Source organism: Pagrus pagrus (genome assembly GCF_965226575.1).
Source record: "Pagrus pagrus genome assembly, chromosome: 4".
NCBI classification, from domain to species: domain Eukaryota; kingdom Metazoa; phylum Chordata; class Actinopteri; order Spariformes; family Sparidae; genus Pagrus; species Pagrus pagrus.
In genome coordinates, this window is record NC_140188.1 from 6,108,792 (window position 1) to 6,135,987 (window position 27,196).

Below are 27,196 nucleotides of genomic sequence, written 5' to 3' on the forward strand. Positions count from 1 at the left end.
TGTTACACTAAAAGCATCATCTAAGGCACTTGGTGGATTTGGTGTTACTTGTCTACACTTGTTACTTGTCTGAATGATATGTGTGAAATAAGATAATGATAAGGATATGATAAATATGAAGTGCAGCAAACTAAAGACTTGCAAAATAACCAATTAGAATTATATTATCGAGTCCTAACAAGGTTAAACATCATAAAGCAAGTTGTTCTGATGGAAATGTTGATTGCACAATGTAAAAGCTATAAAATAATGACAAAATCGCCATTTATTCACATCTCCATTACAGACTAAATAAATGATTAACTCAATTGTTTTGTCCTGTGTTGCTGCTAGTTGTGTATCTGAGGAAACAACACTTGGAAATGCTCGGGGTGAAATGAAATGCAAATTAAATTATTGTCTTCACATTTTGATGATCTTTATATGCAGTAGTGATCTGCATTACAGTATGCTGTCGTCTTAAGTGGCGACACAAATTCCTAAAAGAAGTACAACTGCAGTGGCACACAAGTGTCTTTTTTTACCTCACAGTGATAAATGATTACTTAACAAAGGAATAAATAAGGTGTAAAAATGAAGATTTCTTGCAGTATAAAAATATCTTTTGAGTAGGTGTTTTAATGAAAGAGTGGGTGAGAATAATAATTCAAAAAGGGTTTACTGGTTGACTCACCACTCTGGATATTTAAAGCGTGGTGCTTGTCGATAGTCCATCCTCCTAGTTTAGAGGCAGTGGTTTCATAGCCCTGAAGAACAGCAGTCCTCTTCTCCCATAGAATAAGGTCCGGACATGACTCATACTCAAAACCCACAGACACTAAAGGACACAAGCAAAGATAAAAGTAGAATTAGTGAACCACATGTGTTCTGGATAAAAAAAGCTAAAAACATATTTAATATGAAAACATATACTTGATCACTTACCGAAAGCTTCAGACAAGCCGTAGACCTTCTGGCTGTAGACATCAGCCTTGTCCCACACGAAGTCATATGAGAGGTTTGGAGCTGCGGGAAACCACTTTCTGAACAGCCTGCCTTCCACAGCCACCATGAGGTGAACTTTCATCAAGTTGAAAGGGATCGTGGTGTGGGTCAAGGTCACCCTCAGGATTGACTTGTAACCTGGGGTCCTGCTGCTTAAATAGCCGAGATTCATTTCCGTCCCTGGTATAGGCACTTCCTCCTGTAGGGACTATTAAAAAAAAAAAAAAAGCTTCTCAGTCACTATGTTTAGCATAGCCAACAGTTTGCAAGGCTGGAGTAGAGATGCATGCACGAAACAAAAGTCCACATTTCTGGTCAGAAGGAGAAACACCCCTACTACCAAGAAACACTTGGATATCACCAGATATGCACAAATATTGCAACACCAACCTTTTCGAGAAGGTGGTTGAAAATGAAAGAGGGATGCTGTGTATTATCAGAGTTTGTACAGTTGCATGTACACAGGAATATTAATGTAAAACTAATTTTTGTCAGCCGCGTGAACAGCTTAGAAGGAATATGGATAAAAACAGGAATATTCTGTGCGTGTAAACATAGTCATTAACAGCAAGCAAACATAAATCCTTTATCTAGCTGACAGGAATTGTAAATATTAAAATGATTAAAATTCTGTTTTCTTCGGTCTTTACTGTAGGATTAATATATACGCCTCTCGATGTCCAATTTGTCATTCTTTTGGTCAGTGGCCACTATCTAACCTTGTCACAAATTTTTCATTGCCTTGCCTCCAACCAAATATATGGACCCAAGGGAAGATTAGAAACATCAATTAGAGGACAATTATATTCATGTGTAACAGGGAATCCAATGAAGGATTTCTTCATTATGTACTCCAGTGAGTATATTTCATAATTAATTTAATAATAGCAAGTCCTTCATTAGGACAACATTCTTGCCTGCAATCCATATGACAATGACATCAAAGGAGTGCCCTTGGGATCAGAGCTTGCACAGTCCGATAAGATATAGAGTAATAAAATTGAGTTCAGCAAGAGAACACATGGTAACCCACTGAAGTCAGACCTGTAACCTCTTTGCAATACAGCAGGAGGTCAGCACTTGTACAGTGTTCTTATTTAGGATCAAGAGTCGACACCACCGGTCTGGTTGACCAACTCCTCTCTGCTTTAATTGAGTCACCTCGCAACGCCTGTCTCCACAGTGCAGAACAAGATGTAGAGTAACAATTATAACAGCTACTAAAAGCGACATTGGTCAGAGGACGTGTCACTTACAGTATGATATGTTTCTTTTTAAATGTTCAAAGTTTAGCTATGTCTGGTTAATTGCTCAAAATGTCCTTTTATAAGTCTAATTTGGATGAAATCCCTGTGTGGTGCTCTTACAGCTCAAGGAACAGCAAAGACAACGCTACTATAAATAGACAGAACTGCATACTAAATTTACTGATATGCCATAAATCTTATGAAGCAAAGAGGGAGACAGAGTAATTAGAGAAGGGCACAAAGATGCCTGCTAGACACACAGTAGCCACACATTTCCCTGCACACACAAGCCCATACAAGTGTGTGTTTGCACCAATAAGACACATACTCATGTAGACAGACATTAAAATATATACAGTTATGAAATATAAAAGCAAATCCTCTCGAGACTTGTATGCTTAACCTGGAAGACTTCAACCCAGGAGAAATTTAAAAAGTCCGGGCTGTTTTCTGTGTGCGAAATAATCATCATCACTCTGCAGTGAGACAGTACAATGCACATTGTAAATCGCCCAAGTTCTGTAGACCAATTACACTAGAGAGATAAAATCACAGCACTGCCATGAGCCAGAGTCACTATTACACTTGTACATGATAAATAGTCTTCAGAGTCTCTCCTAGATGTGGTGCATGAATCATCTGAAGGAGGGACCCATGTAGATCACAACCTGCAGGGCAGTGAGGAGGTGAAGAGTGGTCACCTGGATTTCGGGAACGACGGTGCGCCTTTCAAAGCAGGAGCCGGCAAATGCAGTGAGCGGAGCTGGGGACACCACGGGGCTCGGCCTGGTAAAGCTGCTGAGGTCACAGCTTGGGATGTCATTCTCCTCATGTCGCATGACGATGGTATCCATGACAAAGAAGCGTCCCCATGGCAACCAGAGAGTATGCTCCTGGGTGATGAATGGAGCGCGCTCAAAGTGCAGGGCTACAGCTATGCCCCCATTGGTCACCAAGTCAAAACTGGAACACAGACGTGCACAATGTCAAAGAGGATGAATGCTGAAACACATACAAGGATGATAAATTATATATTTTTTAAAGCAATTCTGTGAAAATCCCCATTAGCAATGCATGTAATCTGTTGTGCGTTGAGGATTAAACCATGCCACATTTTACGGTGAATATAATGTCTATTTTCTAATTAAGTGTTGTTGTAACAGATCAAATAGTAATAAATCCGTGTTTTAATAAATGAAGACTGTCTAGAAAGCATACTGTTTTTCTATTTAGCATTATCTTTCAGGCACACACAGGCTGAAAATACAAGAGGAAGACTAATCACGATGTTAGAAGCACATCTCTTAATTAATGTCATAATCTGTAGATTTTATTTGAAGAATGGAAAATAGTAGACGCATGCTTTAAGTTCAGCACGAGTGGTCCCCCCCCCCATGCGTGTGTAATGCACTGCTCCTGTGCTCACATTTATGTGTGGGAGAGAGAGATTTGTGCTGCAGGATGCAGGCAGCCGCCACTTCTCTATCGATCCCTCAGATGAAGGCTGTCCACTCTAACATCAGTCTAAAAGCCCTGCAATGCAATCCCATCCACTGTTGCATTTAAGGGCCTCTGCCTCTGGTCTGACCTGAGTGGGTCTCAGTAAACAGGCTGCACTCTGGCGATTTTATCATCTCCAACTGCTGCATGGTGACAACAGCATGCCTGCACCTGCACTGGACTGCAGTTCTTGTCATTTCTCTCTAAGAGCCAATTAGCACCTGGTCACCTAAAGGCCCCTGGGACAGGGTCTCAACCTCACACTGAAGGCTTCTTTTCCCACATTACACGTAAAGCAGCAGGTCCAAATAGTGGCCTCTAAACCAGGTAACCTCCCTCTTGGTTTTAAACTACTATATAAAGAATCTGCTCAGTAACTTCCCTTGAGGGTAAACATCTGATTGACTGTGGTGATAAACAAACGTTTGTTCCACCGTTGGTGTTTTGCCCTTGGTTTACTGTGAGTAGAGTGAGTCTGTCCAGCAGTACGGAGGCTGCAGAACGGATGGGGGCTGTGATAGTGGTACCCTTGTGCTGCTGTGATCCATCAGTAGCCGTAGAGCTGCAGCTGGTCAGTCTGCGTGACACCTGGCAGGCTCAGGCTATGCACGCTCAAAACACTCCTGGACAGATACTCATGGGCTGCGTGGCCAATCGATGAAGGGATTCACTGGCTGTTATCAATCATGACAACAGCCTTAAGCCATGTGACAAAACTTATTAAGCTACCTACAACAGCCTTGCTTGCTTATGCCCTCAAGGAATGCATCAAGCTCAAGCTTAACCCTGCCAGTGAACTTGGCATGCTTCGTACAAATTATACACAATCATTTCTCAGCCAATGTATATTTGTAAGAACTGGATCGACTTAATCTTAAAATAAATCAAGGACAAACCAAATAGTAAGAATGATAAGGGACTGTGTACATGCCCAGGTGATAGGTGATGTGGGCACTTTATGTGTGTTGTCCTGTAAACTTTATTTAAACTCAGTAACAAATTGGCATCCACTTTGGCAAGACTGCAGTGTGCGTATAGGAAAAAATGTACCACCAAAAACATAAACAAATAAATAACAGTAATGATAATAACTACAATGGCCAAGGCCAAACATTTCTGTTTCGTACTTGGTCTGCTCTGAGCTGAGAAACATCCTTCATCCAAATTTCATGGAAATCTGTTTAGTATTTTTTGTATAATCCTGCTGACAATCCAACCAAGCAACCAACCAACAGAGCCCGGTGAAGACATAACCTACTTGGCAAAGGTAAAAATGATGGTAGTACTTTATATTACAGTTTTGTAATAAAATGCTAATAGTGAGGTAATTCTTTGATAATAAAGAGGTAATCATTGAGTGATTAATATTATTAATTATCAAAGTAATTACTAGGTAATAGCTTGATGTTAACAATCTTGGTAATATCAAATTGAAATGTTTTTGACAAGATAATAAGGCTCCAAAACAAAGGGTACATGGAAACAAATTTAAAGATACCATCTTAAATAAGGGAGGATGAACTAATGTTATATCACCATGTTGCCTTTTTTAAATCCAAATATTGCACTGATATAACACTTCCTCATTATTATGACTCTTTGTTTTGGGCCCCTTCTTACCCTGTTACATACATTTCAGTATAATATTATCCAGATATACCCACTGTTAATACCAAGCAAATACCTGGTTATTACTTTGGTAATTACATGGTAATACCTTATTATTACCTTTTTAATAACAAACATTTACTTTACTATTAACATATTATTACCAAGCTGTGATGTAAATTGCTACTATAATAATAATAATAATAATAATAATACCGTGCCAGCCTGGGACAAGAAGTGGGGGGTTTTAACAAATAGTCAAGTAGTCAAATGTACACTGGATTTCCCATATATGTCATGGCTCCTACAGAAATCCTGGCAAGCACCTATAACGTAATATACTGGAGTCCATGTCAGCAGTTTACTCATTATTGTAGCATAAAAGTATAAAAGGGAACAGGTGTGTTTGAATGCTCAGCCAGTTGGAAAATGTCCCAAACTAAAATAACCTCTTTTGTTTAGGCCAGAAAACTTTTTCAAGATAGTGGAAAAGGTAATTTAAAAAACTAAGCCCTTGGACAATAAAGAACACATCATAAAAATGAGTTGAGACAGCTTTCCCATTTCTAAGTGGCTGAACAGGTGCATTTCTGATTTCACGCTGCACTGAGCCAGTTTACAGTGATTGCAGGGGAGTTGCAGGAGACTGGGCATGTTTACAGGGGAACCTGGGAGATGGAGTAGTGTTTACACATATGCTGGAATGGAGGAAAGAGTACAGAGCTTTGCGAAGGAAAAACTGAGTGATGCATAATAAAAAATGGGACACGCATTAAATGGGAAAAGGAAAGAGATGAGGGAAGCCAGTGCAGTGGAAAGGACATGAGACCTGGGCTCAAGCAAAGCACAGGAAATGAGTGAAAGAGTAGTGCCCTGAAAGGAAAGGCTTAAGGGCAGTGGGAGATTGGAGGGGGAAAAGCGTGAAGGGATCGAGAGCAGATGAAATAAGTGAGGAAGGTGAAAATGATGAGGTGGAGATGAGAGATTTTTGTACAACCAGGAAGAAGAGGAGACTGACAACAAGATGGAAGGAATGAGGAGAAGCAAGAATAATCAAGATCAAACCAGCAGCTAAGATGTGGGCCTTTAGTGTGTCAGTGACTGATAAAAGTGTCAGGAGGAAGTGGGGCTTGGAGAGCGGACACCAATTCATGCTGTGCTGTGATAGAGGGGCTTGGTTTCCCACAAGGTCTTGCTAACACTGACTACTTAAGAGAGATACAGAGGGATTGGTGGCTGTGAGTGTGTACAGTGTGTGTGTGTAATCTGATGCAAAAAAACATATTCAGGAAAAAACTTAAATTAAATTATGAAGACAATATTAGCCAACGTTTTTTCTCTCAGGCCTTTCTCTTTTGCTCAAAGAAACACATTGAAAACAGTCTGAGGTTTTTGTCTGGATTTCTCTGAGAAACTCTCCTGGTGGCAAAGCAGCTGGCACAGAGTTACTCAAAGAAAGCCAAACAGAGAACTCAGACTTTTTCCACTTGTTTTATCTGAACACTTCAACACACAACAATTTATCTTTCTCCGATGGGGTTCTGTTGGAACTGTAATTCCACAACAAAAAGGTAGAAGATGAATTTATTGACAATGTTTTCTGTTTCTTGCAGAGGCAGAAGATTTGTGGAAATGTTTGAGGAAGACAGTGTAAATGATCAGTGCCAATCAGTGCATTAAGTATGTATTATTTTATGGATGTTAGAGCTACAACAATTACTAGATTAATTAATTAATTAGTTCTCAACTTTTTAATTAACTGTCAATTATTTTGATGATCAATTTATCCGTTTGAGTAATTTTTCACGAAAAGAAAGTCAAAATTCTCTGGTTTTAGTCTCTGAAATATCTTTGGGTCGTGAACCTAACAAGACACTTCAAGACATCATCTTGGGCTTTGGGGGACACTGTCAACAGTTTTCAGCATTTTCTGACATTTTATAGACTAAACATCTAATTGATTGATCAAGAAAATAATCAGCTGATTAACTGACAATGAATCTAATCATTATTTGCGGACCTAATGGAAAAATAATTAAAACAATCACACAAACTAATTAGGGTTAGGATAAGGACTAATTTCCCCTCCGACATTGATGGCAAAAACAGTATTGTTGAGCTAAAATAAGAGCGGACAAATGCAAAGCAATTTAATTGGTGGTCCGTGGCCTAGACTTAAATGTCTCACTTAATTCTCTAAATCTTCCATTGTCAAATAAATAATGTCCATCTGCACTATGTTTCATAGCCCCAGTGAGCTGCTTTGAATTGGCATATTTTATTCTTTCCCCTCCCTGCTGCTACTGAAGCATAACTTATGAGTGTACCAGAAGGGCTTTGTTTGATTTCTCTGGGAATTGAGCCGAGAACTCCAAAATTGGACCAAATGAAAGCACGAAGCAGATCAATGGCGGCACAGTTTGCGGTGGCAACTGTGTTTTTTTTTTCCTTCCATCATTAGAATTCAGCACAGCTAAGCAACACTATTTGACAATAATATAAATATCATTGTCACATCTCTGTACAGCATATTTAGGGAGCTGTTAGTGTCATTCTTTGTTTGCGTCTCTTGTTTGGGTGTGTCTGTCAATATAAAGGAGAGGGATCTTACCTTCCATCCTGGCGAGTGATTGTGTAACCATAGGACGGGTTGTTGATGAAACTGATGTTGACTCCAACCAGAGGTGTTCCATCCGAAGTCACTACTTGTCCACGAATGACACAAGCGTGGCTGCATGGGAGAGAAAAAGACTGTTACAAACTTTCTACATACAGCTACATATGTTTTTGTGTTTCTAATGTGGTCTGTCCACCTCATATATGCAAAAATGGATGGATCACAGAAAACCTGAATGAATATACAGTAGGTATAGATGTTATCGAAATGAAATACTGTACACAACAAAGGAAAACAGCCATAACAGAGACAACAACAACCCAACACCTACTAGGATGTCTCTGAGGATTTTTCCACCCAGAATGGAAGGATAATGAGATAAGGAAGCTTACTTTGCTTTTGCTCTAATTAAAAAAAGAGGATTTATCTTTTCCATTACAAAATACAAGAGAGGGAATATAATAGCACTGCAGATTGGAAGACTTGCTTGGCTGGTTATCAAGACCTCGACAGATTCCCAGACTGACATCAGGTCTCCAGAAGCTGCATAAATTAGATCTGATCATCAGTCCCCACCAATCAATAGTGGGAAGCCATCCAAATTCACCTCCTAATCTTACTGAACTGATGAGTTGAGACCTTGCTGTATCACGTCTCCCGCACTGAGCTCTGCCCTCGTCATTAGCAAGGCCCAACTCATGGTCAGCTATCGTTTCTGTAGTCGTTTGCAAAAAATTCCCCTAACAAATGCCTTGCTGCCACTTCATCATTAGACCATGGCTATTTTTAATACATTTGGGTCTTAAACACTGCCACGTACTGGAAACAATTAACACTTGTGTGTTAGTAGCTGCCCTCAACATGTCCTTACCAGAGGCAAGATCATTCACCCCACACTATCCTGGTCCCCAGGAACCCAGTTTTATGTTAATTAGGCCGTGTCCCCTTCAGAAGACCTTGGCTGTCCACCACTGCACAGTAAACAAGCAAGGAGATAATGCTCTGAATCCTTGGACTTGTACCCAAAGATCTATCTGGATGCATTTACATAGAATTACTACAAAAGTTAACCCAGCACTGGCCTGGCCGTCTAAGATTAATCATTCATGCCGGCAGTTTATTTTAGAGTCTTGTTTGAAGAGGCAATCATCCACATTTTCTTCAGATGGAGCTGCGAAAGTGGAACTATCTCCTTCCTGCCTCTGTGAACCACATGGGGAGATGATTCCTCGCTGTCAAGACAAATGATTTAAATATTGACATCAAATAGAACAGAAAGAAAGAGCAGCAAAGGAAGCGTGAAGCAGTCGCAGCAGAAACTTCCCCTCCATACGAGGTTGAACTAGTCCAAGAGGATTCACAAAGTCAAAAGTGACTTCACAATATCTCCAACCTCCAGTTTATCATACGTACATCATCCACATAGGGGGCAAAGTGAGGACGTGAAAAATAAGCAGGTGAAGCCCCTGGGCTCAAGAAGAACCATGTCTGGTTTATCTACTTGAAAGAGGGAGTATTGTGGATAACAAGACATCTAGTCGAGGCTTTGGGGTGGATTGATGTCATGTATGCAATGTTAACACATGAAGCTGATACCCCTCACCGACTTTGAACATGATGAACTGGCACAATTTGAACTGTCTCCTCTCAACCGACTCTCTATTTGATGTGACAACTGGAAAAAATTTAACAATTTCACTTTTCTAATTAAGGGTGTGAATGAAATTGGCTTGTTATATATGTTCTTGGGACATGAAGACAGCTAGTTAATACTTAGGCTCTATGTTTTTACCCCAAACCCACGTTTTGGAGCGGCCCCTTGGCCATCAGAACAGAGTATCAAGAGTTAGTGAATATCTCCCTATACGTCATCAGCTGTCTTCAGTGTCAATTATATTAACAGATGCGACTGGACATTTACAATATGCAATCTTTGGCAGTGTTGATTTCTCTTGGCAATCCTGGTATTATCACAATGCTACTTGTCATATATGTGACGGAGAAAAGCATGGACGCTCACAATTTGCTATATTTGTTATATCAATTTACTACAAACCTATTTTAGCCAATGTGGGTGAGTAGCTCTGGAAAGCAAAGACAATTAATGAAACTGAACAACCTTGGATAAAACAGAAAGTCACAAATAAGCATCAAAGACATACAGCTTTCACCACAGTATACATTTGTCAGGAAAACTGAAACTGGAATACCCCTTTACAAGCGTGTGATTGTGAGGAAACTACGCTACCCTGTTATATTACAGACAAAAAAAAAAATAAATAAATGCCAGACTTAAGTATAGAGAACTTTCAATGAGCAAGGCTAATAAATGGCACCATCACCGCAGAAGCAACAAAAACATCATTACCCACGCAAATGACTTGATTATAGGGTAAACCCTGCTGCAAATATAAGCATGTCACTGCAGCCCTCTCATTCCCTGCCTGTAGGCAACCAAGCACACGGAAGAGTGTAAAATGAGGAGATGACAATGTAAATTTTTAGCTCCAAATATATAATTCTGCTAAAAGGGTTAGCGCACACTGAGAACAAAACAAACAAGAGATTTTCTGACACTAATGGCCTAATGCTAATAAAAGAGTTATAAATAAAATAATAAAAGTGCAAGCTTGTAAATGAAGCGAAAGGCTTTTGCCTTGCTATTATAAGCCAGCTATCAATCTTTGCCCAAATTGTTCCACGGACAAAGTCCCTGTTTACTATTCTAGTCAGCAGCCACTGCTGGGCCTTGGCAGTCTCTTGTATTATGTGTCATGGTGGAGAGTCGAGACGTTTTATGCAGTGACAGATGCTTTATTCAGTGGCACCTTTGCCGCTTTTTGTGGTGGGAAACATCTGAAATAGCAGTCGGACATGTCTACCAGCATGAGGAAGTGGTTAATGGATCAATTAAGAGATGATCAGGTGACCAGGCAGGGATATCAGAAAGATGCTGAGACCATGCCTGTGAGGCTCATCTTAGTCCCAGAGTCCCCTGTCATAACCGCTCATATCTGTCGGTGGGTGGGGAATGAATACTAAGCATGAATAATAGATTATCACTGATATTTTTAGGTGAGCCGAGGCCTCCAATCTTGCAGCTCATATCTGGATTCTTGATTTTACTTATTTATGGCTGCATCTCCTTGTGAGAGAGACAAGAGTATTACTCAACCCCCTACGCCTCTGTCCACTGAAGAACTGCAAAATGTTGAGTGGTTCTTGAAAGCCAGAAAAATGTCAATGAGAGAAAATGTCAGAAAGTGTGTTACAAGTGCTTTCCTGAAGTGTCGCCTGACACTACCACCAAAAGTTCAAAATCAAGGCAGCTGATGCAGATAACTAACTGAGAAACTAGAATGGCACTCAGTAAAGCGGCTATCTTCGCCAAGGACCAACAGTCCCCTTCAATTCACTCAAGCCTCATCTAATATCAAACACGATAACCCTGTATTACTCTAAATTGTAAACCACCCATAGCTGCTTCACCATAATTGTAGCTCACCAGATCTGGGATCTGCATCAAACTGTAGTCACTCATAGGTTCCAGCCACCTAAATACTCCTGATTTTTTTCGTCAACATCCATGCATTATTTCCTGAGAAATTGCCAAAAATGTTGTTGTTGTTTTAAAAAAAAAACATACCAACCAATCAACAAACAAACAATCACACATTGGTGAAAAAAATAACCTCCTTGGCAGAGGTAATACAAAGACCAATGTGCTTTATAGGGACAGCATAAAGATAAAAACATGTTTCACTGCAAACAGTAAGCTTTAGGTCTTACACTGTCCGCACTGGGTTAACAAACATTTGCAAAATCTCCATCAGCAGCCAGTATTAAGATGTACTGTGTTGAAAAATATACTCAAGGAAATGATCCTGCTTGAGGACACTTTTGAAATTGATTTTCCCTTCAAGAACAAAGCAACAGCTATGCTGGACTAAAAATAGGAATGTCTGAAACCACAACCTTCTGCCATCATTTTTACAAAGAAGGAAAAAAAGCCTTTAATAACAACACCATGCTGTGTTTTTTTTTTCGTTTTTTTTTTTTTCATTTTTCAGCTTTTTTTTTGACACCATTTTATAAAATTGTATCACAAGAGACTAAAATTTGAAAAAATTCTCCACCTATTTTATTCTCAATTTATTTGGTTCTCTGTTTGTTTCATAGGAGTATTGTGAGCTAAGATGAGAGGGATCCACAAGCAAGTGGGATGCAAATAAGGTGACACAGCCTCACAAGCGATTAAAGATGAAAAGAGAAGGAGACAAAGGAAACGAGAGGCAGGGGAATCTTCTGGGACTTTGACAGCCATCCTGCCTGATATAAAAGCATCTTGGATTCCATGGCTGGGGTGTCATGAGCTCTGCCTCTGGGAGTGGGCCTCAGATGGATTACAGTAAAAGTAATCACAATACATGAATATGAGATGCCTTTCGTGCCAGGGAATGCTTCTTGCTTTTTGCCACATTCTGTTTGTCCATCATCATCTGTCTATCATCCTTCTAGTTATGCATGCCACCAGTCCCTGTCCGTTTCAGCCTCCTGCGGCTATAGCTACAACACGCCCCCGCACTGACACTTTGGGTCATCTGGGTTTAAAAAGCGCAAATGTTTCACATTTGTAAGATATGTCAGTGCAACTATAGCATTGGGACTGCAATGGCCTACATTAATGATGTAAAAAAAAGCCATTGATTGATTTGTGCTTGCACCTGACATGTCATTACTTGAATTATATAAACAATGGTGTTAGCTATACTGCAAATTCAGATTTGATCACTGTTAAACCAAAGGAAATGAGCAGAGCTAAACAACTGTGTATACAATCAAACATAGTGAGTCGCTTAATTAAAATGAGAAACATATTAAATCCAGTAATTACTTATTTAACTGACTCAGCTGAATATGTATGATCTCACAAGAAACTGATGCATGAAAAACAAATGATGTTGATGAAATCTCTTCCCAGGAGAATAAAAACTTCTGTCTTGTTACAGAATGTCGCACTGGCTGCTGTCACTTACTTTCCATCGAAGGGGTTGGCACCAGGAATGATGTGGGTGCTGTCCCTGCCCACCAGGAAGTGCACTCGGTCATAGAAAGTCCTCAGGTTGCTCTGTGTAGAGGACATCTGTGTCTCCTGGATGATGTCCAGGGGGTCCGGGGAGCCCACACACAGAGAGGTGGTGTGACAGGTTGCCTGCAGACAGCAGTCTGGATCCATGCAGTCCACCAGGCCATCTGACAAGGTCAAACAAGTCACACACACCCCCTCATTAAACAACAGCCTGGACAAACACCTGGCAAACGGAACTAAGCAAATACATTTGAGTCATTGGACTATTGCAGTATTCATTTTGACCGTTGTTTTAAATCGTGACAGAAACCACGTTATGTATGTCTCATTCTGGGGGGGGGCATTTCAACAGCTCTAGCATCGCTTGTCGTTCTCTACCTGTAATCTACATGAAATAAAACAAGACAGAAAGAGGTGCTGTGCGCTGCACTTTACTTTACTGAAGTGGGTCATTGGACTCCCAACCCTTTGCTTTCAGGGGCCTATCTGGCCAGATGGGTGATAAAAATAAACCCTGCTGTCAGGAGTCAGTCAAATCCCCAGCAGCACCCCGTCTTTGCCAGTGAGAGCTCTATAGTCCCTGCACTGTGATGGGGAGACAAACAGCCCCTGCATAAATAAGCGGGGCAAGCACATAGCTCAAGCCCAGAATGAGGTCTGGAAGAAAGGAAGTCACGTCTCCCATTTGGCCTCAAGAGTGGTGCAGCCCCCTGGCTGGCTCTGTGTGTGTGCCTGGCTCTGCTCGGGGCTAGTTAGAGGGCAGAGCAGGGACTTCCTCCTGGGGCCAGTGCATTGGGGCCTCAGGCCAGCTACTCTGCTTTTTAATAAAACCTGTTGTCCAGGTGACTAGCTGGAAACCATTCCTCATCCTCACCTACATGATAGTACCACTGAGCCTGTAAAGCATAGAGCAGGTACAGTATATTCTCTAGAACAAAGGTGGTTAATTCTGTAGTCAAATCAAGTCTAGTTAAGAGTCTGTCCCTGTTGATGCTTGTCAGAAGGCAATGCTGTGTGTTGTTTGTGATTTTACCTCCATCGTTGTCCTTGACATCACTGCAGGCAGTTTCCATAGAGGTGTCACAGCCAGTGCCCCTCCAGCCCAGCTGGCACACACAGTACCAGCCATTGTTACCCAGAGTGCACCTACCATTTCCATTGCACAAACCAGGACAGCCCTCTGTGTAACAAAAAAGGACAAAGACAGAGGTTGGCACAGAATATCAAATAAAGCAGGCTTAACGGGTAACAGATAAATGCTGTGGGTAGATTGTTTGTTAACAAACGCCAGCAATAAAACAGTGACAACAATGCGGGCTTTTTGATGACAAAAGCTTCTGATAGCAATAGACTAAAGTAATTTTAAGATTTGAAATGGGTGAGGGTGGCTTTATAATGACCCTCAGCTGAAGTTGATTAATTTGATACACCTTTTGTGAAGCTTCTAATATCCCTTTGCAGTAAAATCAGATAAGAAGGATCTTCTAAATCAATATTCACTCATTACTACAGTAGATTGGCCTCTTGTATCTATGCAACTACTGCTGCTGGGTAATGAGAGCAGTGGTGTATATGCAGGCATTACTGCGCATAATTAGATCCGTTTTTATGTGATTTTCGAATGTGACCATCAATATGATCATAGCATTACTGCACTTTCATCTGCATAAGAGATGAGCTGCTATAGCCCTGCATTAATTATTGAAAAAACGTCTATATCATTATTTGCTCTTTTTTTGTTAAATTGTCTCCAGACTCTTATTAGCAATCAATAAGAGAATACATTTAGGTAGATTGCATGTTCTGTCATTAAGAGAAGCACAATGCAACATAGAATAGTAGGAAGTGGATAACGCTGAGCTCGATTGCATTATGCAGGGGAGGACTTTGCTTGCTTATTCCCGGGCATGTGACCCCAGGGAAGCTAAAAGCAGACTGGAGCAGAAAGACAGGTGAAACATTCGTCTGTCTCTCTCTGGATAGGTCTTCACAAGGACATAGCTCAGAGGATTATCTCGCTCATTTTTCTAGGGGTGTTTGGCATTTATCTGCTACCTTATGATTCGTATCCCCTCGCTGAGGCAGAGGCAGAGGGTAACATCTCCAGATATCAAACGCAAAAGTCTGTCACAGTTTGTGTTGTTAGCGAGCTGCCTTGATAGAGAGAATGTTAAGCTGACCCATTTTATCAACTAAAGAGACTGGGGCAGCTGTCTCAATGCTCTTACATCACACAGGGAGAATAAGAGTGGGTGAATGAGAAAGCGAGAGAAAGGAAGAGAGATGTCGGTGCAGTGAATGGGAGACGTGAATTAAAGGGAAAAAGATCAGTTTTAGGAAGAAACAGAGATAAGTATTTCAGAAGATAAAAGACAGAAGCGGCACCAAGAATAGATGTGTGTTGTAGATCAAATGCTTAGCTGAGTAATGCATCAGCTGCATTTTGGGGCGTTGCAATACAAAGAAAGGACAATATTATGACATGAGCCATAATGCAGCCATGGATCAATGAACAATTCACATTTATACACTTCTAAATTGCGATTTAAAACATAAAAGCACCAAGCATTCTCAGTTGCAGCCATTCATTTCTACTTTACACATACACATACTGTAGAGTAGAGCTGTGTAGAGTAGAGCTCGAGTCTAAGTTGCATTGTGATACGGACACGGAAGATTCTTCATCAATGCAGTGACAGAACATAATCGTGAGTGTGCAGACAACACAAACTTGCAGCCTAATGATGTTGGTTGTTGATTAGAACAAAGTTGTAAAGTTACATTGTTACTCTCTTGAACTGAACTGTGGGCTAACGTTACTTGAATGTTGGGAGATTTGGGGGAAGGAGGCAGCGAGTGATAAAAAAATGCACCCAGATTTTGAAAGTGGACATTTGGGGACATTGAATTTTTATTAACTGTTAACAGTAATATAGAAAATGGAGGATGCAATACTTGCGATACATCACGATGTATCGAGAATTGTTGTGCATTTATATTGTTGAGAGTTTAATAGTGATCAATTCTAATTGTCAGGTCAGTAAAGAGTCACACCTCTCCTGAAGAGTAGAAATTTGGGTTTTTGTTCAACTGTGAAAAGATCCCTTAGAGTCTATGTCAAAAGGTAATTGGAGAAAGGAGCAATCAGCATGCAGAATAAAGGGGGTAACTTGTGGAGCATTAAAAATTGTAAGAAAAATAAATAATCCCTCCTCCATGTTCTTCTTGTTTCCCTGAAGGAATGGACTCACAGTTGAAGGCTAATGCCATTAGAGAGTGCCTCGCCTCCTAGACACGTCTGGGCATTAGCCGTCCTTTTATTGAGCAAATGGACAAAACAACTCTGGTTAGACCAATGGAGACGGATGATTAGTAAGCTCCGAATGTTTATTAGAAGGATAAATAAAGATCCACTCTCTTTTGGCATCAGTTCAACTTAATTGGCAGCCCTTTCAGAGAAGAGCCCCTGCTGAGCCCTGCCCGAGCCTGCCTGAAACAGCTCCAAACGTGAGGCTGCAAGTGTTCGAAGGACTCCTCTGGCAGCCGCTCTCATGCCAGGTGGTCCATTACCAAGGACACAGTGAGAGTGAGAGAGAGCGCTGAAGGCAGAGAGGCAGGGCTGCTGCAGAGCCTCCACCCCCTGCTTGCCCTGCACCAACCAGACCATGAACTCTTTTAATTAGAGAGGATGCGGCCTCAGCACCTATCAGGCCCTGCTCACAGCTGCACATTCATCCATAATGCATGGCACAGGTTATGAAGCCCCTTTCCCGACATCCCCCTTTTGAGAAAGCAATGCCACACACAAACCAAATATTCAACATGTAAAGAAAGCAGCACAACTTGACTCACCAGGTGCGAAAGTGCTAAGTGGAGATTACTGTGTGATAATATGGCAAAAAAGTTGATGGGAGGTGGGGGTCTTTAGAATGAGTTGTTTGGGGCAACAAGAGGTGCATAGTGTTTGCATATGTCAATGTAGGGGAAGAGCATGGTGTGTGTGCATGATTTGTTAATGCTGGCTGGAGTTACAATGACAGGAGGGCAAAATAGAAGGAAGGAAGGAGGAATGCCATACCTTTCACTACCTTATCCAGATAGTGAGCTTGGGAGATAAAAGACAGGACATATAAGGGAGGTTTGAACAGTGCCACTTCCATGACAAGACAGCAAGGCAAGGTGTTAGTTTACATTACAAAAGGTAAATAAAAAAAAAAGAAAAAGAAAAAGTGCAGGCATGAAGCAAAATCATGCATTACAAGCAACACAACAAGTACGATCCAACACAGAGGGAGAGGGCTGGAGATGGAATAAAGACGGGGGTTGTGGAACACAGAGAAAGAGAATGAGAGACAGAGACAGAGAGAAATAGAGAGAAATAAGTAAAGAGTGAGAGAGAGGATAAATAGTGATATGTTCCGAAAGAACATTTCAATCTGTCCCCGTTTATCAACTGCCGGGATCGGCAGAATATCTCAGGGGAGTCTTTCAAAAGCAAAGTGATTGATGCACATATTACCACCCTTAAATCTTTCTAGCAATACCGTGCAGGTCAGGATGTTCAACAAAAAGTGCTTTTAATCTTGAAACACCTCTATAGATGATGAGGTCACCAGAGGCTTCGGCAATGGCAGGGCCACTGGACCTGCTGTGCTCCACAGCATGGGGCTTGGGGCTGACGCAGAGCTCTCAATAATGAAAATTGATTTAAATTGAGATCTTTGGCTTCTTAATGGATGACACTGAGGAATATTCTTGTCGAGGGAGTGGGGATCTCAATATGGCACTTATAAAAGGGCCATCAATAATGTAAGGCCAGCATATAAAACATTCACAGACTGAGTCAATGCTCTGGCACTCAGGCAGCTCTGCTCCAAGATATGCATGAGAATACTGTGAGAAAAATTATCTTTGTCTGCTTGAATACAGAATAAAGCGTTCACCTATAAGACAATTCTCAACTTTTGTCCCATCTCCCTATTGATACAAATGTGTGGGAGTTGCAAATGTCTGCTCACTGAAATGCTCTGGCAGAGGGGGAAGAGATGGCCATTGTGTTCCCACATCCTCTCTGATGCTTGAGTGGTTGGATCATAGAATGATAATGAGTGAGCTACCATGTTAGGTGGCAACTGTCAACAAAGAAGTGGTGGACCTTTCACTTAAACTGAAATAGTATGAACACAATACTGTTCTATTGGGTAGTTAACCTCTGTTAAATTAAGGGTGTGTAATGTTTCATTTGACTGCCACTACGGCTGCAGGATACGGTAAAACAAAAGTCACACTGCCGTTATTTTGAAAGATATTACGGTTGCCATGTAAGAATGATAATTAAAATCATGCTGATGGGACATTTGTTGGGGGCAACCTAGTAACTACACACTACAACATTCAAGTGTAATGTATTTTAAGTATAAATATCTGAACATTATACTTAAATACACAACTTGAGCAGTAAATATAGTCATTTACATTTCACCAATAAATAATAAAGAAGAGCAGAGAAGAGAATAGAAGAGAAGAGAAAATGAGAGAAGAGAAGAGTATTGATGCAACACAGGAACAGAATGATGAAGTTGTAATCTTGCAAAGCAGGCATCACATCGCATGTCCTCTGGATGGTCTCCTCTGATGTCTGGAGGCGGCTTGACAGTCTTGACATCAAATATCATAAAGCTAACTACATTAAAACACTTCATGTCTTAATGAGTTTAGGTTACAGCTTAACAATGAAAACTGTCAGAACATCAATCACCATTACTCAAATATATCTCCATCGCTTCCTTGTGTCAGTGGCCATTTCAAACAGCATTTAAATATTACTGTCCCTTATGACAAACACATGCTCACAACAGCAATGCCACCTCTTCCTGAACTCCAAAAAAGTGTTATGTACACTTTATAAAGTTCAGTTCAGTTGGCCTCTTCAACATCTTAACTATTCTCAATTTTTTTAACAAAAATGAAAAGAGCCAATATTATCAGCCCACGAGCCACTGCAGGCAAACTCTGCTAAAGCATTAAAAAAATGCACTACAAAACACACAGCAGCTCCAAGGTTTTCAAGAAACCTCTTGACATTCAGTCAAGGTCTTCAAAACTCAACTTCTGTAAGAGTTTACAGAGGAACTATTGTTGGTATAAACATAATGCTAAATGTATCGGTTGACCTGCTCACAATAACTCATATGTCAGCATTTGAAATTGAAAGCAAATGAAAGAAGGAGCAAATAAATAGATGAGGAAAAGGATGAGTAAAATGAAAGGACACCTTAGCACATTCCCACATTAAAATGCATGAAGGCAAGCCTCAGATCCTTGAGTAAACCTGTTCATGCTTTACCGAGTTGCACAAATTCAATTAAGCATGCTTTCCCCCCTCTTCTCCAACTGGACCCTTCCCCACACGCCCAGCGCTTCATACACACGCAGGCAGACAGACAGCCTACGCCTTTGTTGGCCCCCCAAACACACAGACATACACACACAGTCCCCCACCCAAACCAACACTTCTTCTCATCCTACCAATAGTGCAGTGTTCTCCGTTCCAGCCTGGACTGCATTCACATTTGCCGTCCTTGCAAGTGCCATGTTCGTTGCAGCGAGGGTGACACGCCCTTTGGTCACACCCAGTGCCCATCCAGCCGTCATCACAGCGGCAGCTGCCCGACACACAAATGCCATGGCCACCACAGTCCGCTGCACAAATCTCTGTGGGAGACAGGGACATAGAAAAAGACGAAAAAAGAGAGTGGGGGAAGACGGACAGAAAGGAAGGAAGGGGGGTGGAGATGGAAAGGGAAGACAAGGCGGTGGTTGGACAAGGCAACAAGGGTGAAGAAAAGACAAATCCAGGAGTTATTGTCAAGGAAAGGCGGCCACGCTCCACTACCTTGTCTGATGGCAGCTGAAAAGAAATTCCTGCACCTCATAAGGGGCAATCCTTTTTGACAATACAAATCTAATAAGTCCATTACAAAGAAAAGACATGGATTGTGGCAGCCTTAGCAGACTTTCTCTTCCCCTTGCCTCTTCTCCTCTTTGTAAATTCAACTCTCTCTGCCACAAAGGGGGTTAAGAGGAAAAATGCACAGCTGGAACTTCTTGTAGGAATTGAAAAATTATCAGCACTAAGATTTGAATGAATCTGTAAATGTTCCTGTATTTCCTTTATTGTACATACAGCTCTGCCACACACTTTACTATGGGCTTCAGGCTGGAGTTAAGGCTCAACAGAACGATTTAAGACATAGGATGCCAATGTGCTGTTTTAATTCTACCTAAGTGCAGTGGAGGAGAGGAGGAAGTACATTCATGGAATGAAGGAGACTGAGAGACAGAGCCACAGTAAAGCTTGGCTGGCGCTATTGTGTGGCAGCTGAAAGACCTCCCTGACAGGCTGCGATAGAGCCTGGGACATTACCCACGTCTCATGAACTCGAGGGAGAGTATGACAAGACGAAAGCTCAAAGAAATTAAACAGTGACAGATTTATTATGAATCTCATTGAAATGTTAACCTCTTTATTAACTAAAAAAAAAGAGGCTTAGCAGTATGGGCAACGAGGAACAATAACCATGTATTCCTGGCTTATTAGCCAAGCCAATTCAAATATGACCACAGGGGACCAAACTGGAGGTAAAATCTTTTAATAAGTCAATTACGGCCTTAACAGTGCCTATTTTGTCATTGCTACAAATTAAATTTGAGTGGTATTTTCAGCCACAAACCATAACATGACATTACCAGCTTAAAAAGCTTTTTAAAAATGACTCTCCCCTGCTAATTACAGCTCAGCACTCTGTTAAAATATGAAAATGCTAATTTTACATCTGACTTTTGATTTAGAGGCACCGTATGCAGGAAGCATTTGAATCAATGGCCCTTATGTCTGCTTAAACACACACTCATACACAAACACACGCACACACACAAACAAAACTCATTACACATGCAAACAAACCATCAATCATTTTCCAACTATTAAGCGTGGATCCAAGCCTTCTACGTCCTCTGAAGACAATATTAACACAGTTAAATAGGAGGTGCTAATGAACATAATGAACATCTTGAGTGATCTCATTAGCACATATGTTGAAAAAAGAAATGCACAAACTGACCATACCAAATTATCAGAATACATACTGTTTAGGGAGAACAGACTCAAACTGACTGTGAGACAACTGTTCACTTGGAACACAGGAAAAGGCTTTAACGTGATAAAGATGCAATTACAGCCTGCAGGCAAACCCTCATTATCCGTGGCCAGAGGAGTCCACAGTGAGAAATACCCCCATCCCCATGATGGCCGTTACCATTTGCACTAAAGGACCGTGTAAACAAACTTTCCTCTGGGTGGGAGAATGGCAAAAATGGCATAAAAACACACATATTAAAGGACATAAAACCTCAGGCATTGTTTTATGGCTTGTACCAGTATTACTTCCAACCGTGCACACCCAGGTTGTGCTGTTCCACAGCCACATGAGAAAATGAGTTTGTGACTTAAAAGAATCGGGGGAGTGGGGGATTAAAGAATCTTAAAAGATATATTGAAAGCTTTCCATCTTTTTCTTCCCCCAGTCCAGAAGGTTATAGGCTGCTAGCTGTGCTACCAAACTACCAAGCTTAGTGTTGTATTAGACCACAGAAAGCTCTACAATGAACAGGATAAAGGCGGATAAAGAGCCAACACATCATCATTTACAGAGCCTTTTCTCTGCGAGGCAAACTCAGACTAACTGCCCATTTCCCTCAAAATCCCTGGGATTACCTAATAGGTCATTGTGTCTGCTTGGAATATAAAAGGATTCAGAGATCCAAGTGACTGCAGGATTAAAACTCTCATTTCAGAAATATTTTGTGTTCACACAAATTGTGTCGTTAAATGAAAGCATGTGAAAGCTGCAACTGTATCAGCCTCAACAAAACCGAGCTGATGTACTGATTATCAAAATAATTTTATTATGGCTTTTATCTGCCAGAGAATCACCTTAAAACATGAAAACAGTCTCTTGTGAGCATTTGTATGTGTGGAACATTGTGAAATTCTTCAGCTGGCTTTACAATAAAAAGAAATAAAACAAAGCACTTTTTTTCCCTGAAACTTTTGCATCTGCCCTATCTGCCAACACTGCAAATCAGTTATGTTAGATAACTAAATTTGACAGCTCTTTAACAATCTACCCCTAAGTTCACTGAGGTTTTCCAGTAGAATACTTTATTGGTACGTTTTAGCAGGCAGACTGCTGTCAGAGTTTTGTCATCCTCAGAGCCTCGAGAAAGGTATATTCTAGCTGTAAAACTATATCTTATGCTCAGCCTATTCTTGACTACCAAGAGAGAACATTCCCCACGGACAAAATGAACACATTCGGAACAGTGCTCCAGAGCAGAAAAAGCTATCATCGGCTGTTAGCCTTGTGTCGACGTGAAGAAAGCCAGAACTCGAGAAACTCAAGCATTAACTTGTATTAGATCATGCCTCTGACAATACCCCTACTATGCGTGTTTCCCTCTTTTCTGTGGCTGCCAACAAACCATGTGGAGATTTGAAGATGAAGCCATTCGTAAAAGGAATACATTTAGAACAAAATCAACCACAGTTTGATTGCTCGCTGTGGACCTCCAACTGATCATTGATGTGAAAAATTGAGGCTTTTATAGGAGCCATTCTCTTTTAACATAATCAGATATGTTTACTTCTGTGAGGAGCCAAGCAATTTTCAAAGTTATATTGAATCAGGCGGTGAAATAAATCCCAACAAAAAGGCGAATATGTTATCAGAGATGAACTAACAGAGATGTCAAGGTTATTATACGTTGTTGCTGTTTATTGTGATAAAACTAACGTTGCAAACATTGAAGGGAAATAAATTATATTTCTTAAAATATTCACTGACTGGCTTGACTATTTGTCAAGAGTATGTGAATATGATACAACTGATATAACTACAAATATATTGTAGGTATGACTGAGGTTTCGTCTGAACAGAGCTGTGATAAAACTTCTGTATTAAAACCTTCAACTGCTGTATTATGTTATTTGTTATTTCTTTACTTCATGATTAATGCTTTGTTTTACATATAATGGTTGATTTGAATGTGTAACATTTAACCATTGTAATGATCATTTATCTTTTAAGGTGCAATGAGCCGGGGTTAGCTGGTTAGCATGTTAGTCCAGTAGACGTTCTTCCTGTTCAGTGGATAATGTATGTCGTTCTTGTTTATGTCCTAAAACAAAACTGTAACCATGGTTTTAATAACATTTTACACAGAGGTTGCTATTCATAAGCACATACTGTAAGAGGATATGCTAATTGCTATTTGCAAAAAATATACAAATAAATAATAATAATTAAAAAAAAATCTTGGCTAATTCAACATGACTTATGCAATGTTATCTGTGAATGCACTGACTTTTTTCAACTTGGTAATCAGAGCTAAATCAGCACTGATCTGTGTAAGGGAATTCTGCCCATGTTTACACTCATCTGAGGGAAGCACTCACCTGTAGAGCAGTCATGGCCTGTCCAGCTGGGATCACAGCTGCAGGTTCCGGTGTCTGCCAGGAAAGCTCCATGTCCAGAGCACTGGTCCATACAGGACGCCCTGGGGCTCTCACATCCTGGCCCACCCCACCCCACAAAGCAGTGGCACTCTCCTTGGACACATACCCCTCGGCCTGAGCATGTTGGGTCCAGGCAGTCCACTAAAAGGGTTCCAAAGAGACAATGTCAGACACACCAGTCACCTGCTGTTTCCTTCTTTCTGAAGCAACCTTGCGATTCTATTTGAGCCTGAGTAGAATGACAACTGCAGTGGGCCACAGCTCAGCTGCAGCTGGCTTTGCACATGTTCAATGAATGTACAGAAAGAACACACAGAAAATGATGTGTGGGGGCCCACTTTCTCTAAAACCATAGAAAAGACTTACAAACAAGCAAATTAAATGGCTGTATTCACACTGGGGCTTATGGCACCAACCTCCAGGTACTACCCACACTCCTGCTGGCAGTTTCCCATCAGCTCATAATGAAAATTCCTCCCAAAGAGGGAAGGTGCCTTAATAAAGGCATGTTTTTCTAGAATCACAGCCATAACGATGAGTAGTTCAAAGATGGAAAAGCCAAAACTCACATTAACAGAATGTAAAGGAGAAAATAGGGTAAGTAAGGAAAAGCCTGGGGCAACAGTAGATTTGCTAGGCAAGAGAGCATGCTCAGTTATAGTTTACAGAAGCCTTGCACTGGCTTCCCTCTGCTGCATCCTTTTTGTACACGGCATCAGTGTACATTGTATCAGTTCAATTAGTATGCAAATATCAAATTAATGCCTGTTTCTATAGCATCCCTTCCCTTGACATATTGTTAAATGAGTGCTCATGCTGTAAGGAACAAGAGCTGTGTGAGTGTACAATCACAATAATAACATTCTTTCTACAAGACAATATCTGCATGGCACACACAGATGGTGAACGGGCTCCAAGCAGGAGCAATGTCTAGCCACTGAGAGCAGCAGGCCGCGCCATGGCAGCTCCCCTTTACCATGACATAAATGGGTATAAAGGCCGTTATAGTAAGACAAACAGGATCTCTCGCCTCTTAGCAGATGGTTTGGGCACAAGGCACAAAGATCAGAGGCTAACTGACAAGAAACTCTCTCCTGGCAATTAATCATTGTGGCTGAAGGTCGCACGGAAGAAAGGTAAAAATGTTAAAGGGCCCTCGTCCACATTCCCCTCCACTCCTTATGGCTAACACTCCACCCAAAATAGAATAGGGGCCTATGGATGTCACAAACCCCCATTTATCAAACTCCCAGGGTCCATTTTTCATCTTGAAATGAGAGCCTTCAAGAGCTGACAAACACAATGGCTCCTTCAATCTTATCTGGTCAAGCCTTATCCAGCATCATGAATGTGGAGTTCCTAATGGATTAACATCAGATTCTGCGTCTGAAATTCAGACAATAAATGGACTATTTCGATTAACGTAATGCCTTATATCCATGATTTATACAGGAAAAGTCACCTAGGATGCAGAGTGTAAAGTGTTATGGCTATAACGCTCTTCATAGAGGGTGTCCTGTCTTTACTACAAGATAGACTGTTAAATAAGCCATATCAACTTAATAGCCATTCCCATTATGAGTTTTCTTTTTAAATGTCAAGCACTAACAAGCTTAGTAGGTGGTTGTAGCAGCCATATTATGTAGGACTTTACAAGTTTAAGATACATTATTATGACTTATTAAAACAATCACCTTCTTCACAGTTTTCCCCTTTGTAGCCTGGGTTGCAGATACAGGTTCCCACGATGCAGGTCCCATGGTTGCTGCATGTGATGTCAATGCACTGGTTGGTGGGAACGTCACACTCGGAGCCCTTCCAGCCGCTGTGACACATGCAGCGACCTTTAAGGTATTGACCATTCCCACTGCATAGCACTGGACACGCAGCTTTGAAAAGAGCAGACAGCATACATCCATTTGAATGGACCCCTCCAACCATAGCTTCAAAGAATAGTGAATGTGTGCTAAAGCCTCGATCTGACAATGAGCTTCTGACCAAAATGTTAAAAGGATTTCTTTCCGGTGTACAATATGCAGCACAAATAACTCCACTTTGGCATCCATTGCAGATGTGACCCAAAACCCAAATTCTAACAAAACCAAAGAAACAAATATCTAATACCTACACAGTGGCTGTTAAAGATAAAAAAGAGTTGAATAAGGTTTGTCATATATTGTCCCAGTCAAAACATAGATAACACGTGTCAGAATATGTAAAGATGCAACGAAAACAAATGACTATTATTCTAATACATTGCCTAAAGTTTTTTAATTTGGTGAAAAATGAGTGGAGCCTTGGTTTCAATGACTGAAGAAAAAAATAAAAAGATTAAGCCCTATAATCTACAGCTATTTTCTCTGCACAATTATTCAAGTTATTTTATATGTAACACAATAACACAATCTTTATTAGGAGAGACAGAGGTAAAAATGAATCATCAGGAGTAGTAGTATTTAATCTAATAAGAAATAGCTATAGCATAATGAAACTAATTCTTATATTGAAATTGCTTTGTTCCGGTCACGCAGTGAATATAATTTGGTTGGCACCCTAAAATGTTATGTATCTGAATGATGTAGATCAATAAAGACATTATGACAGAGGGTGTGACTCACCTCGCCCACAGTCAGGTCCTTTGAATCCTAAAAAGCAGTGGCAGGTTCCAGAAACACAGTCACCGTTTCCAAAGCAGTTACTGGGACAGTCATCAATAGAGTCTGCAAGAGAGCAATCAGGAGGTTTTCTGAGTAATGTGGTCTGAAATACAATTTTACTCCCACTCATTTTCTCTGGGTTGATTATTATCCCTTTGCTAACGACAGTGATAAGCACAGGCTTCAATCCTGTCAACATTTCCTTTTCACTGCAAAACATTTTTGAGTGTTACTTATGTTCCACCCAAATGGGAGAATTCAGTAAACGAGTAAACAAGTTCTGATCATCTTTGCTTCGACCGAACCTTCTAAAGCAAAGTTCCAAATGGATCGGACGTGATAAATGACATGCTTCATTTGACAGACCTAATTTGACAGTTTTATGGCACATTGAAACCAGGCGATTTGAAGCATCAGCAACATTGGAACCTCCATTTCCCCACTGCCATGGGTAATGTTACTGTATCATATTTTCTTCTATGGTCAGATTTTCAGTCTGCTCAATGTAACTGCAGAAACGAGTATAGGCCAGGCGGACTATTTTGTGTTTCTGTTCTGTCTATTCATCACAATGCTACAGCTGAATAACCTGCAGTCTAGCCGGTCTTTTACTGCACATTTCTTTCCATCCAAGTTTTTTTGTAGATTTATAATGCTTAATACGATTTGACTTTAGCTGTGCTTTATTGTGTTCTTTCAACTGTTCAACTGTGTTTAGTTGAGTCTTTAAAAAACAACCTGTCCACGAGTTCTGTATAACAAAAAATTAAATGAACAAAATGAAACAAGGAAAATTGCACTGGGATATTAAAAAATGCATCTTGGCACCTTGTCTAAATCTAGTTGGGCTAAAATCAAACAGTGTTTGCTTTTATCGCAGACCTCCAATCATTCACTGATCCAGAAAGCATTTTCTAC

At 40.7% G+C, this 27,196-nt stretch overlaps 1 protein-coding gene across 6 annotated transcripts in view; it reads right to left on the reverse strand.

Annotated features, from left to right (window-relative positions):
- The window catches only part of tenm4 (teneurin transmembrane protein 4), a 156,918-nt gene that overhangs the window by 41,448 nt on the left and 88,274 nt on the right, over positions 1-27,196 (reverse strand). For 4 of the 6 annotated variants that reach the window (XM_084351717.1, XM_084351716.1, XM_084351713.1 and 1 more), the window contains 11 exons: positions 26,240-26,341; positions 25,316-25,510; positions 23,562-23,762; positions 19,574-19,759; positions 17,124-17,150; positions 14,079-14,225; positions 12,993-13,209; positions 7,951-8,070; positions 2,933-3,194; positions 925-1,192; positions 674-817 (listed from right to left, as the gene is read on the reverse strand). In XM_084351717.1, the coding sequence (XP_084207843.1) occupies positions 674-817; positions 925-1,192; positions 2,933-3,194; positions 7,951-8,070; positions 12,993-13,209; positions 14,079-14,225; positions 17,124-17,150; positions 19,574-19,759; positions 23,562-23,762; positions 25,316-25,510; positions 26,240-26,341 (1,869 nt within the window). The remainder of the gene's footprint in view (positions 1-673; positions 818-924; positions 1,193-2,932; positions 3,195-7,950; positions 8,071-12,992; positions 13,210-14,078; positions 14,226-17,123; positions 17,151-19,573; positions 19,760-23,561; positions 23,763-25,315; positions 25,511-26,239; positions 26,342-27,196) is intronic. The other 2 variants (XM_084351715.1, XM_084351714.1) reach the window with 1 other exon arrangement.